At 41.9% G+C, this 13485-nt stretch overlaps 2 protein-coding genes across 3 annotated transcripts in view; one reads left to right on the top strand and one right to left on the bottom strand.

Annotated features, from left to right (window-relative positions):
- Positions 1-673: 673 nt before the first annotated feature.
- Positions 674-13264, bottom strand: LMOD2 (leiomodin 2). The gene is made up of 3 exons (XM_061640165.1): positions 12853-13264; positions 4218-5696; positions 674-1062 (listed from the first exon to the last, which is right to left on the bottom strand). Exons 1-3 carry the CDS (start codon positions 13123-13125, stop codon positions 1036-1038), a joined length of 1779 nt encoding a protein of 592 aa, XP_061496149.1. The 5' UTR covers positions 13126-13264; the 3' UTR covers positions 674-1035.
- LOC133390792 (uncharacterized) overlaps positions 10231-13485 on the top strand; it is a 20358-nt gene continuing 17103 nt past the window's right edge. The window contains exons 1-2 of one of the 2 annotated variants that reach the window (XM_061640166.1): positions 10231-10254; positions 10717-10846. The gene's annotated coding sequence lies outside the window, so the exon portion shown is untranslated. Of the gene's footprint in view, positions 10255-10716; positions 10847-13485 lie in introns of those variants that run through there. The other variant, XR_009764472.1, reaches the window with a different exon arrangement.

The raw sequence follows: 13485 nt of genomic DNA, 5'->3' as shown, positions 1-13485 counted from the left end.
TCACTCCTGCTGTAGATACTTCCATGTGTCATCAACCACGTCTTGATGCAAGAAACACACATCATGTCAATCCATCGCTCAGTGGCAGAGGACATGTTTTGCATGCAAAACAGGTTCCAAGGTTCATTCCCTGGAATCTCCAGGCAGGGGTGGGAGAGACCCCTGTCTGGAATCTGTATGACATCAGGTGTAGGGTGGATGGGCATGGTGTGCCCAAAATAGCCTGGCAGGCTAAATGGGGAGTTCGGGTGGGCCAAGTTTGGCCAGGAGTTCCCCACTCCAGGGTACACAATAATCTACAGTGAACCAACACTCTGACTCAGTATAAGGCAGCTTTCTATGTTTCTCCTGATTTCATGGTGGGTTTACATGCTAGTGCCACACATTCATAACCATGACCAGCACTGTTGGGGAGAGATATCACCTGATTAGGGCAATCCTTATGGTAAGTTGCTCTTCAACCATATAGTGATATCTGCTCTTTAATATATACTTATATTTGCTACCACAAAAAAAGCTTGTCTAGTATTTTTCACATGTGATCATACCAAATGAATCCATTCTAAATTTCAGGTATATAAAGAATCATCTCACATTATTGCATAAGCTACATAACCCAACATAACTTTGTTAACAGACTCATGGAACTCTAAGACAAAGATTGTTTTGTCACTTGAAAACTCAAACCACCTTTATTGTAAATTCATGAGGCAGACAAAAAAAATCAAAACCCATGGTCACTGAACAATTAGTTCTCTGTAAAGGGCTAGTTAATATCAATAAGAATATCCAAATAAACTATTTCTTCTTGGAAATCTCAATAGATAAAAAAGTACATTCCATATTTACAAATGAAAATGCTGATACATCCTTAGAAGTGTTGCTTGATGGTTTCATAGGTCTCTATTAATATTTCAAATATACGAGTGCACTTTTGAAGCCATTTACATTAGTCTATAGTACTACTGTAGAACAATTTGATACCTTTCTCTTAACCATCACAATACACTCATCTCAATCATGTTTGTTTGTTTTTCATCGTAATGCTTCTGGGATTTCCACCTAAAAAAAAGAAAGAAAGATTTTTTTCTAATTTAGGAATATTAATTGAAAGGAAAAGAATCGGATGATCTAATTCAAAATAAGTCTATATTTAATATATTGAATGGTTACTGTGTTGTTGAAGGATTCTTTTCCATGATACTGGAGCATTGTTGTACATCCTTATAAACACAGAAGGAGAAACTGGCTAACTAGTGACCTACTGAATGGGGCCTGCAAGCTACTCTATCTGGTGCCTACTAGCCCTATCAATGTTAACCAGGATTTTGTTGTTGTTGTTGTTTTTAAGACTTGCAGCTACACTTGTACATGCAGTACTACATGTGTATTTGATAATTTTATAAGCATGTTCTTGTCTTTCTTTCTCATGTGCATTTTCACAGGGCAAAGGTCTAATGCACATCTTCCTATTGAGGGCAACTTTCCAGAAGCACATTCATTTTTTTAAGCTTGACTGTCAATGACGTCCTTCCATTTGAGCACATGTACTCTGAAGCTTACTGCATGGATGGGAAACCTGTGGCCCTCCAGATGTTGGACTCCAACTCCCATCAACCCTGACTATTAAACATGCTGACCAGAACTCAAGTCCAACAACATCTGGAGGGCCACAGGTTTCCCACCCCTGCCCTAATGATAGGTGATGACCAACTTAATAGAACCAGACCATCTATGGGAAGGGTTTGCTCTTGCTCCTAGACTAATGGCGAGAACCTCTGGATGCCATCTCCCAAAATGCAGAAGTTGGTCAATGTTGGCATAGTTTCCCACATCCAGGATCTTACCACATATTCCCTAGTCTAAAAAAACAATGTGGGAACAATGCACAACAGAGACATGAGCCTACAGTTTTAGGCATGGAATGGGCTTATGTAAACACCTCTAAGCAAGGACTACTAACTCCATTAGGTTTCTAAGTCTCTGAAGAACAATAAAAATTAAATATATAAATAAAATCCCATACCACTGCACATTAAGTGTATTTTATTAGAGTGGCATGAGATTGGAGGTATGATAAATGAAAACAAAAGAGACCATTTCTGGAACTGTAAAACAGCTCAAGCTACCAAAGCACAACTCTTGGGCTCCAAGATTGGGTGCTCAAGGATCCTACTTTACAGCTAATGGCTCTCTGTTAGAAGGAGTCATCTGTCTGAGGGCTGTCTGGTCCAAGCCCGATGTAAAGATAAATAACCCTTAGAAGGGAGAGCAGGGGCTTTGAAGGTGGCCATCAACAGCACCTGTATACAAGACTGAGTAGGCGCACAGCTCACAGGTCTTCCCCGTGATGGTAAAATGTTCTGTATTTCTATTTCTAGTAATTATTTCTTAATGTGCAATTATACATATAAGTCAGCATATAAAAAGTTATGCAAATCCCTTTCCTTCTTTGTTCTCTTTTCATTCCCTCTTCTTTGTAAATCATAAGTGGCTACTCTACCCCCACCCAATATCCAATTATAAGAGAGTGCATTTTCTCTCTACTGGTCAGAGCCCGGCCTACTGTCTTTCCTTCACTGCTGAGCCTGGATACCTGATTTGTTTCTAGTCTGTTTTGGATTGTGAAGAGGCCTGCTCTCTCTTTAAGTGGATGAGGTCCCCCTCCCTCATCTTTTATGGCCCTTGGGGAAGGGCTACAGCTCAGTGGTAGAGCATCCACTTTGCATGCAGAAGGTTCAGTCCCTGACTTCTCCTGGTAGGATTGGAAGAAAACCCTGACTGAAACCCTGAAAAGCTGCTGCCCGTCAGTGCAGACCATATGAGCTAAATGGTCTGATTCAGTATAAGGCAGCTTCCTGTGTTCTTATGAGAAGACTGGGCTGGGCATGAATGTTTTCTCTGAGACTTTTTTTGGGAGGGGGGCAGGAGGGTGGTACTGCTAAATGACACTACATCTTTTCAACTAGATTAGCTGCCACAGAGTTCCCTCTGCTCCCCAAACTCACTTAGGAATTTTTATTTTTTTTATTTGTAGCAGTGCTTAAATTTCTTGTGATGTCCAACAGTGCTGGCTCCAGATTTTGGGGGACCCTTGGCTTGAGCAAGAAGCCTTTAGTAGCCTCTTCTCAGTGGTCTCCCTCCTCTCCAAGGCACCACACTCCACTTGCTTGCCCTCTCCTCTAGGCCCAGTCTACATAAAGGAGAGTGCAAAGTAAGTTGAGGATGGTGCTCCATCTCCTTCCTGTTTGTATGTTCAGAGAGGACAAGTAGTGAACAGGAGCAGGAGGACTAGGAGACTCAAGAACATGACAGTGGGACCTCTCTGGGAATGCGGGCCTTAGCTGGTGCTCAACAATCCCTACACCAGATGCCCATCCTGATGTCTAAAGTGTTCTGAATATAATATACTCTTCATCAGAAGTAGTAATGACTTCTTTTCTGAATGAAGAGTTGCTCTATCTTCACGGAAAACGCCTTTTCTTTCACTTGGCTCTCCCAAAGGTAAAGGAAGACAAAGGAACTCCTTTAGAAGATGTGGATTCTGCCTCTAACATGTTTTATAGTTGAAACATGTTAAATGTGATTCTGCAACTAAATAAGTCAATTCATTACCTTTAGCACCGTTTGAGGATCAATTCTTTAATTCTGGGGTCTAAAGATTGATGGTGCCCTCTCCCCCCCCCCCAGATGTCCTCAGCTATCTCCCATCTCCTCAATTTTCTGAAGACCATATTACTGAAAGGGGCTGCTCTTTGTCAAAGTTTGGTCAGGCCAATACTTCAAAAATATTAGTGCCTGCACACATTCATCCTCATTCTCCCGCACACATGCAGAGTTAGATGTGTGATTAGATAACTATGACATTATCTATGTATGTATGTGTGTGTGTGTGTGTATGCAATTACATATTTGTCTTGAAAATAAGATGATAATCATCATCTTATTATATAGTTTAACTCAGAGCTTGGAAATGTTACTTTTTTGAACTACAACTCCCATCAGCCCAATCCAGTGGCCATGCTGCTGGGGCTGATGGGAGTTGTAGTTCAAAAAATTAACTTTTCCAAGCTCTGGTTTAACCTAGGGTTGTTGTGGGTTTCTTTGTTAAAAAGTCATCCTACACACACATTTTTTTTAAAAAAAATCTCTTATAATGTACCTGTAATACAATCTGTTTCCAAATCTGAATCATCTTCTAGAATGAAAATACTTACCCGCCTTAGCTGTTTCATGCTACTTGCACGAATTGCATCCATAAGATCACCATGAAGGGATCTCACTGGGGTAGAAGGTCGGGTAGAGGGACGTGAACCTTCTTCTGACTTCTTGTCTGGGACTGATTTTAATGAATTTTTAATTTCTTTCAAGATCGCATTCTCACATTTTTTGCTTTTCTTGCCTTTTTTCTTTGTCTGTTTATTTTGTAGAGCCTTTTTGGCACTTTCCTGCTGTTTGATAACTTCTGCAATATTCCTGGTTGGTGCCTTTTTCTCTGGAACAATTTCAGGAGGGGGAGGTGGGGGTGGGGGTGGTGGGGGTGGAGGTGGTGGGGGAGCTGGAGGTTGGTTTTTAATGGGAGGAACTTTTTTAGGAACCTTTGGAGAGGACCAAGGTGAACTTCTGGGAGAAGGTTGGTTTTGAATAGGTGGGACTTTTTTAGGAAGTTTTGGAGAAGACCAAGGTGAACTTCGAGGAGATGAATAAGGCGAAGAACCAGGAGTTCCTTTTTGCAAAGCTTTGGTCTTTGGATTGATTGCTCCATCCCCGCTGGACTCTTGCTGTCTTTGCTCCTGCATCCGTTTCTGCCTTTGTTTATCCATGTTTCTTGTCAGGATGCTTGTCATACTCATTCTTGGTCCAGCAAGCTCAAAGTGATAGCCTAGCTTCACAATAGTAGTATTGTCCTTCAGAAGTTTAGCAATGTCCATTTCAACCTGACTGCCCATTATATGCCTTTGGTTGTGGAACCGTAATTCTGTTAAAACCTTGTTATTCTGCAAAGCTCTCATGATAGCAAGTATTCCTTTGCCTGTGATAAAATTGGAATCAAGATTCAGGTTCGATATATGCTGATTCACTTTTAGCATGCCAGCAATAGCCATTGCAACATTATCATCAGCATGAGTGTTGGCTAGGCTAAAGCTTTTGACCACAGTGTTGTCCTTGAGAGCCTGAGCGAAATGTGTAAGCATCTGTGATGTAATGTTTTCAATGTTGTTTAAGTTGACTTCAGTGGTGTCAGGATCATTGTTCCTAACTTTTTCCAATGCATCTTCAATCACAGTTGGATTTCCACATGGGTGCATGGCACCCATTCTGCAGGTCAAGTCTTCTGTATCCTTTTCACTATGGCCATTTGTAACAATTTCATTTTCACTCTTGTTGCTTTTTCTTAGTTTAATCTTCAGCGAACTTCTTCTTCTTCCAGTGTTTGTTGGATTTACACACACTTCAGCAGGTTCCTTTTCTTCATTGTCATCTGAACCACTTTCTTCATCATCTTCTTCTTGTTGTTGTTGTTGTTCTTCTTCTTCTTCAAGTTCTTCCTCCTCTTCCTCCTCTACCTCTTTGTTTTCCTCTTCTTCATCTTCTTCAGTAAGTGCCTCTTCCGAAACTTCACTGTTACTTCCTGTGAAATATTCTTCATTAATTTCTTCTGATCTGTCATCATCATCTTCTTGTTGTTTAGAATCCTAAAAGAGAATGTAGGTTCAGTTTTTACCAATATGAAAACATGCATTATCCCTGTATTCATCACTGATTAGGCCTCAACTTGAGTACTGCATCCAGTACTTTAAGAAGGATGCAAACCAACTGGAACATGTTCAGGTGAGGGCAACAAGGATGATCAGGGGACTGGAAACAAAGCCCCAAGAGGACAAACTGAGATAACTGGGCATGTTTAGACTTGAGAATAAAAACCTAAGGGGGGATATGATAACACTGTTCAGGAACTTAGGGCCAGGATCTCTTCTCCATTATCCTAGAGTACAGGACACAGAAAAATGGGCTCAAATTATAGGAAACCAGATTTCAGCTGAACATCACAAAAAACTCTGTAACTGTTAGAGCCATATGATAATGGAACCAATTACTTAGGGATGTGGTGGGCTCTCCAACACTGGAGGCATTCAGCTATCTGTTGGGTATGCTTTAACTTGAATTCCTGCATTGAGCAGGGGTTTGGACTCAGCCTTATAGGCCCCTTCCAACTCTACTATTCTATAATTCTATACCTTATCCTAAGGGTTCTTGTCTAGTGAGCCACCCTGGGGCTTTCCCATATGGTAAATTTATCAAGTTTTAAAATTGTGTCATTATTTTTCATTCATCTGCCCTCAAAGAGCAGTTTTTGCATAGAACATATCTCATGTAAAATATCTCAGATTATATACTGCAGACCATTGTATTTTGGAATGCTGTGGTTGTGTATCATGGGCACCTATTTGAGAGTATCCACATTGCTGAGAACAAGCGATGCAACCCCCTCTTGCAACATGGATGCACCATTTTCTGATTCCTTTCTGAGTTTTATTTTCTGTATTCTTGATCTGATCAGAGCTTGGAAGATTACTTTTAAAAAGTAATAAATTACAGTTACAGTTACATGGCCCAAAAAAGTAGTAATTATCGTTACAATTACAATTGCTCTGAAAGTAACTGATTACTTTACTTTCCTCCAAAGTGATCACTACAATTACATTTCAGTTACTTTAAAAAAATGCCTACAAGGTGCTGGTCTTGGCTGCTGCACATCTAAGTAGCCTAAAACAACATTAAAAATAAACAAACACATACAGAGGTAGTAGAATAATAATAATAAATAATAATAAATTTAATTTCTTCGTCGCCTATCTGGCCAATGGCCACTCTAGGCGACTTACAAAATTATTAAAATACAATTAATAAAATACAGTAATACAATAAAAACAATAGATCTACAACAACAATATTAAAACTGGGTAGGAGGCATTACAATTATATCGATTAACCCTCCCCGGATACCCCGAAGGCCTGCTGAAAAAGCCTGGTCTTTAAGGCTTTCCGAAATACATTTAGGGAAGAGGCATGCCGGAGATCTTGTGGGAGGGAGTTCCAAAGAGTGGGGGCCGCCACTGAGAATGCCCTCTCTCTTGTACCCGCCAATCTGGCTGTTTTTGTTGGCGGGATTGAGAGAAGGCCCTGTGTGGCCGATCTTGTCGGGCGGCATAATTGGTGGCGTTGAAGGCGCTCCGTGAGATAAACTGGGCCGGAACCGTGTAGGGATTTAAAGGTCAATACCAACACCTTGAATTGGGCTCGGAAAACAACTGGTAGCCAGTGTAGGTCGAACAACACTGGTGTGATGTGATCTCGGCGGCGACTATTCGTAAGTAGTCGAGCCGCCGCATTTTGTATCAGTTGTAATTTCCGGACCGTTTTCAAGGGTAACCCCACGTAGAGCGCATTACAGTAGTCCAAACGAGAGGTGATCAGGGCGTGTACCACCAGTGGGAGCTGATGAACAGGAAGGTAGGGTTGCAGCCTTCGTATGAGGTGTAGTTGGTACCAGGCTGCCCGGCTCACTGCCGAAATCTGAGCCTCCATGGACAGCCTGGAATCAAGCACAACCCCAAGGCTGTGGACCTGGTCCTTTAGGGGTAAACTCACCCCATTGAACTTCAGGTCAATGTCACCCAACCTTCTCTTGTCCCCCACAAGTAGTACCTCGGTTTTATCAGGGTTCAACTTCAGCTTGTTCCTTCCCATCCATCCACTCACGGATTCCAGGCACTTGGACAAGGTCTCCACAGCCAACTCTGGTGAAGATTTAAACGAGAGATAGAGCTGAGTGTCATCCGCATATTGATGACACTGCAGCCCAAATCTCCTGATGATTGCTCCCAGCGGCTTCATATAGATGTTAAATAGCATGGGAGAGAGGATAGAGCCCTGTGGCACACCACAATTGAGAGGCCAAGGGTCTGATACCTCCTCCCCCAACGCTACCTGTTGGTACCTGTCGGAGAGAAAGGAATGGAACCACTGTAATACAGTGCCTCCAATTCCCAATCCCTCCAGGCGAAGCAGAAGGATACTGTGGTCGACAGTATCAAAAGCCGCTGAGAGATCGAGGAGGACAAGAAAGGTGGATTCTCCCCTATCTAATGCCCTCCTCAAATCATCAACCAGAGCGACCAAGGCTGTTTCAGTTCCGTGACCAGTCCTGAAACCCGATTGGTATGGATCCAAATAATCCGTTTCATCCAAGTGTGCTGACAACTGGTTGGCCACCACTCACTCAATGACCTTGCCCAGAAATGGTAGATTCGAAATTGGGCGGAAGTTATCTAACACTTGGGGATCCAAGGAGGGCTTCTTTAAGATGGGCTTTACAATTATTTTTATATAATTATTTTTATAATAATTAGAATAATTATTTTTATTCATAAGATAGCAATAGTGGTCTCTCCGCTGGTAAGGGTGGTGGGGAGGGAGGCTGAGGCCACTACTCAGATATTTGCACGTCAAACCAAGTGCAATCCCCCACTCAGCCAGCCAGCATAATTTCTCTCACTTAATCACCTCCCAGACCCTGACCTGCCACTCACTCAAGCGAACATTTTCCCCTGAGATGCAAAAAAATTAAAATACTGCAAATGCAGCACAGTAGCCAGAAAGGGTAGTGGAGGCCACTTTGTGTGCCAAGCGCAAACACAGTATTCTCTCCCTCCCTCCCTCCCTCCCTCCCTCCCTCCCTCCCTCCCTCTCTCACACACACACATCATCTTTCACCTCCACTGTTCTTTATCTCCATTCTGCTGCTGCCTCCTTCTCCTCCTTTATCCATGTTCTTGACCTCCAGATCCTTTTCCCCTCCACTCCATTCTTCACCACCACTATCCATTTTTTAAAATAATTGTTTTCTCCACTCCACCCCGTCTCACTCTCCGCCTCCTCCCTCGTCGCCTCCTGCCCATCCACAGAGCATGAGGAAAGAGCAACGCTGCACAGAAGCCCAGTTTGAGGCACATGATTTTCATCCACAAATCAGAGGAGCAGAAGACTTCCCCTGCTCCCCTCCAAGTAATGCCCAAAAGTAATTCTGGAAAAGTTACAATTACTCCACAAAAGTAGTAAAATTACTCCTAGTTCTATTACAATCAAAATGTAAAGGAATTACCCATTCGTTACTCAAAAAGTAATGAATTACAAGTAATTCGTTACTTGTAACTAGTTACTTCCAAGCTCTGGATCTGATATAGCATTCAAGCATGGGAATAGAAATGTTGCCTTTTCAAAGGAAGAGTAAAAATTGGCATACGTTAGGCAGGCCAAACTGGATTTGCTTGGGGCACTGTCCATTCCTCAGGAGCAGGAACAACTTGACAGTTATGATCCCGCTTGCAAGTTTTGGTCTTGGTGAAAAGAGGGACAGGTACATGAGGGGAACTCTGACCTAATGTGGGGAGTATTGGCTGGTAAACTGCAGTGCATACATGGCTCAGGAAAGGACTAGCTTGAAAATGGGAAGGAAGGAAAGAAGAGGGCTCCATTAAGTCCTTTGCTGATCTTTCCTGTGGCCATGATTGGGTCCCCATGAGTGGATATGTGCATCTGTGTACATCTTACAACACGATTTCAGTGTATGAATTAATGTGAGATGAATAAAGAATATGCATAAACTTTTGCAAGTATTCATGTTAACACAAAGAAATGTTCACCAACAGAGGATTATTGGGATTATTTTTAAATAGGATTATTTTAAATACTGGGATTATTTTAAAAAGTATTAAATCCATTTTATGCCAGCAGCATAATTAGCAATCACAGTCTTGGCCTGTGAACAAATCATGTTAAAAAATACTATTCCAAATGGTCAGACTTCTCAAAAGCTGAACAAAAGTATTACTATCTCAGGGTAAAACTGCACCCTGCTACTTACCTTTATGTCTTATCTTCAAATTTTTCAGCCGTAACTCCAGCTGCTGGCAGTAGCTGCATTGTAATCAGAGACTAGGATTGCAATAATAAAGTGGAAATCCTGAACGTCAGAGATACCCCTACTAGTAAACAAGGGCTAGAAAAGGTTGTGGGCCTTGATCCATTCTGACTGCACACAGAGGACTCCATTGCTGCTTTGTGACCTGTCTGTGGGGGAATAGGAGTCCTAAATCACATCTCCCTCTCTGCTTGATGCAAGTTACTCCTGCTCCAAACATGAGTAACTTGAAGAACAGAGAGGAGGAAGACTGGAGGGGGATACTATAGGTGCATATAGACCTCTCATTCCCCCTAACATAATTTCACTATATCTACTGGTTAATGGGTGATGGAGGAGAAACCAGGGCTCATTTGAACTCTTTTGAAACCTTCTGCACATAGGCCCTGTGCCTACAGAGCAAGTGGACTGTGCCATAAATGTTTGTTGCTAAAGTTACAATCATATAATCGTACTGGAAACAGAGAACAGTTTCAGAGAAGTGCCAAGCAGCCTCAAGTGGAGGCTGAAATTAACTATAGAATTAACTGTGCTTGTACCTTCTTAGATCTAAACTTAACAATTGTTGCTATTTGGGTGTTATATATTGCATTACACAGCTCCGAATCCTTGTTGCACCCTATTGTTTATTATGTTATGTCATCGTATTATTTATTTATTTGTTACTTTTGGCCAGACTGCATGACAAACTATATTAATACTTTGACTGCATACCAACACCCTGGCTGTAGGGCTTGGATACATTCCTCCAGCTGGGTTCTTCTGATAAGCGCCAATCAAGAAGTGAGATAATTCCATGGAAGTCAACTGAACAGTGCTGCCTTTACACTGGTAGAGAACATGGCTGGTATCAGTTCAGTGGTAAATATAGCCCTATAATCTGTTACTGCTAAGAATTTTATTCTCTCCTTGGCTTGTTTTTCAATGTGCTGCTCTACAAAAACAAGTTACTATGTTTCAAAAGAAGCAAAGGCACAAATGAGTAAAATGACTATCCCAAAGAACCTATGTGGTTGGGTAGCTGTCCAAACAACATCACATATAATTTTGTAGCATGCTTTTAAGTTAGCCTGATATTCAGTTTATGAATTGTGTTGCCTAACCAAGTGCTGCCAACATTTTATTTCTTGACTATAACAACCAGAATGATTTGGTAGATTGAATATGGACCTGGCTGGTACATAGTTATTTGATGTGTACTGTACAATGTTTTGACTGCATTACATTTGCGCATGTTTCATGGTTTTTCAAAAATGTTGTAGTGATGATTTATTATTTTATAAGGTGCCTTCAATATATGGGAAGGATGAATTTAAATCCCTCCTCAGCCATGAACAGACCGGCAATTAATCTAATTCTTTGCTATAATTCTATAAATGGGATTGATAACCCAAGCATGAGTTTCGTTTTCAACCAATGCAAGATCTTTTTAATTTGGACAATATCTTTTTGTTTTGTGACCAGGATGATCTTTTAAATAGAATTATTACCTGTTATCTGGGGACTGGGATCTGGTGAAGACATAATGCTTCTAATTATGAACCACATTTAAAAGATTAAGGCTGGGATTCTATACTCCATTTCCTAGAAGTAAGCCCCAATGAATGCTGTGGGATTTGTGTTTGAGTAGACATTTATAGGATTGCCCTGTAGAGTGGACAATGGAATAGGATTAAGTGGTCCTTTTCCCAACTTCTCATTAACAAATTGCACCCTTGCCCTGACTAACCTTAACCATTATGGATAAGATGAAACCTGGTTAGCATTAACCATGGTAAAGACCTTTGAGGAAAGTTGGGCAGACTTCACACACAAGATGGGAGAGCTGGGAGAAGGAAACAGGGTGTAATCTTTGATCCAATCTCCATTTTTTAATCAAGTTTACAGATTGGGAACCTTACATCTGCACTACTCAAGAATACATTTTAAAAACTGGATATTTATACTTGATTGCTGTAAAGACTCAAAATATAAAGGCCAAAGAGCTCTGTGTGTGCATAGGTCAGCCCTGAAGTTCTCCTGAGTTTTTTGGGCACATGGTTTGCTGTTGTGTTATGGCTGCTTTCAGAGAGAAGCCCCAGAAATCTCACTATACACATATTTCTATGCTCATAAGTCTTTGGATCCTGTTCATTGACTGCAGCACAAATGATCTACTCTAAGTATGCAGGGAGGCTCCAGCATGCCCTTCTGCATGCTCTGCAGGCACAATATTGTCATAGTTAGGCATTCCAAGTTGTATAATTTTTTATAATTTTCAAGAATTTGGGGTCAGGTGCGAAGGATAATGCCTACACTGCGGCTTTCAAACAAATGCTTATAAAGACTTTCTAACCACTGGCAAACTGGTGGCGGTGATCAACTTTCCTGGCTAACTCACCCAGAATGCCTGGTTCTGAGAAGGACCCCCTTGGTCCTTTCTCAGATAGAGCCCAGGCAACAGAGCGTGGAGGTGGAGAGTGGAAGCAGCTGGCTATGCAGCTGCCATGGATGGGAGTCTAGCTTGGCTCCCAAGCGGTGCCCACACATCACCACCTGGGGCCAGCAGGGAGGAAGGGAGAAGCAGGTTGGGCCAGGGAAGAGCTTTTCTGTGCCCTGGGGACGTCAGCCAGTGCCTGACCTGGCTGACTGCTAGTGCTGGCCTGATGCTGGCTGGAGCCGATAAGAGTTGAAATCAAACAACATCTGAAGGGCTGAAGGTTTCCCATCCCTGTTCTACAGTATTTGTTCCTTTAATAAATAGTGCTACCATTAATCAATTAGCTCTTTAGTTTAACAGCAAATATTGAGCGAGAAATATTCTTGAATGAGAATAGAAAATAAGAACAATTATTCCTGGGACACGGTTGATGAATTTGTGATCCTACCTTTTCACATGCCCCCATTCTCTCTTTTTCTAGAAGTTTCCTGGTCTCCCTTTCCCAGTAAGCCATTAGTGCCTCCCGGCTGAAAGTTCCTGTTGGAGTTTTCTCTGTGAGACTCTTTTGCCTGTGCCCCACTGGAAGGTTCCTGTCAGGCTCAATGTCCACTAACTCTCTCTCCAGCTCCTTCAGCTCCTCATCAGTTAGAGAAGCCAGGAGTTCATCTTCATCTAGGTCTTCATATTTACTAAGCTCTCGCCTGTAGCCAAAGGTAGACATGGTCCCTTCTTTTGTCAGGCTGATGTAAAGCTGAAATTATAATGCAGCATTCATGAAAGTTTGCATCCAGGCATCTGTATCTGGCTTGGTCAGCAACTGTTTCCCTGAGTGGCTGCAGCACCCTTTAAAAAGTGTTCCTAGGGGATTGCGACAATGCACGGAAGGATGAAAGCATGTTCTGTTTTAAGCATCAGACGTCAGAGACCAAGAGAGTTGAACAGAAGGAATGTCCCAGCACCAGTGACTGTCTATCTCTTAAACACAAGGACTATTGACATACGGACCATGACCATATTTAGTGTAGCCTGATACAAGGAAAATGTATATTCATTATGTACTTAGTGGCCAAGAGGATAGTAG

Source organism: Rhineura floridana, chromosome 8 (genome assembly GCF_030035675.1).
Source record: "Rhineura floridana isolate rRhiFlo1 chromosome 8, rRhiFlo1.hap2, whole genome shotgun sequence".
Classification (NCBI taxonomy): domain Eukaryota; kingdom Metazoa; phylum Chordata; class Lepidosauria; order Squamata; family Rhineuridae; genus Rhineura; species Rhineura floridana.
This window is presented reverse-complemented; position numbering and strand designations above follow the sequence as displayed.

What these genes read in the sequence shown, in the direction of transcription:
- LMOD2 (XM_061640165.1), bottom strand. Translation starts at nt 13,125, where the DNA reads ATGTCTACCTTTGGCTACAGGCGAGAGCTTAGTAAATATGAAGACCTA. An exon ending in GAATGGGGGCATGTGAAAAG is followed by an intron (nt 5,697 to 12,852) that starts GTAGGATCACAA and finishes ATTCTCTTTTAG; the next exon opens with GATTCTAAACAACAAGAAGA. An exon ending in GCATGAAACAGCTAAGGCGG is followed by an intron (nt 1,063 to 4,217) that starts GTAAGTATTTTC and finishes TCTTTTTTTTAG; the next exon opens with GTGGAAATCCCAGAAGCATT.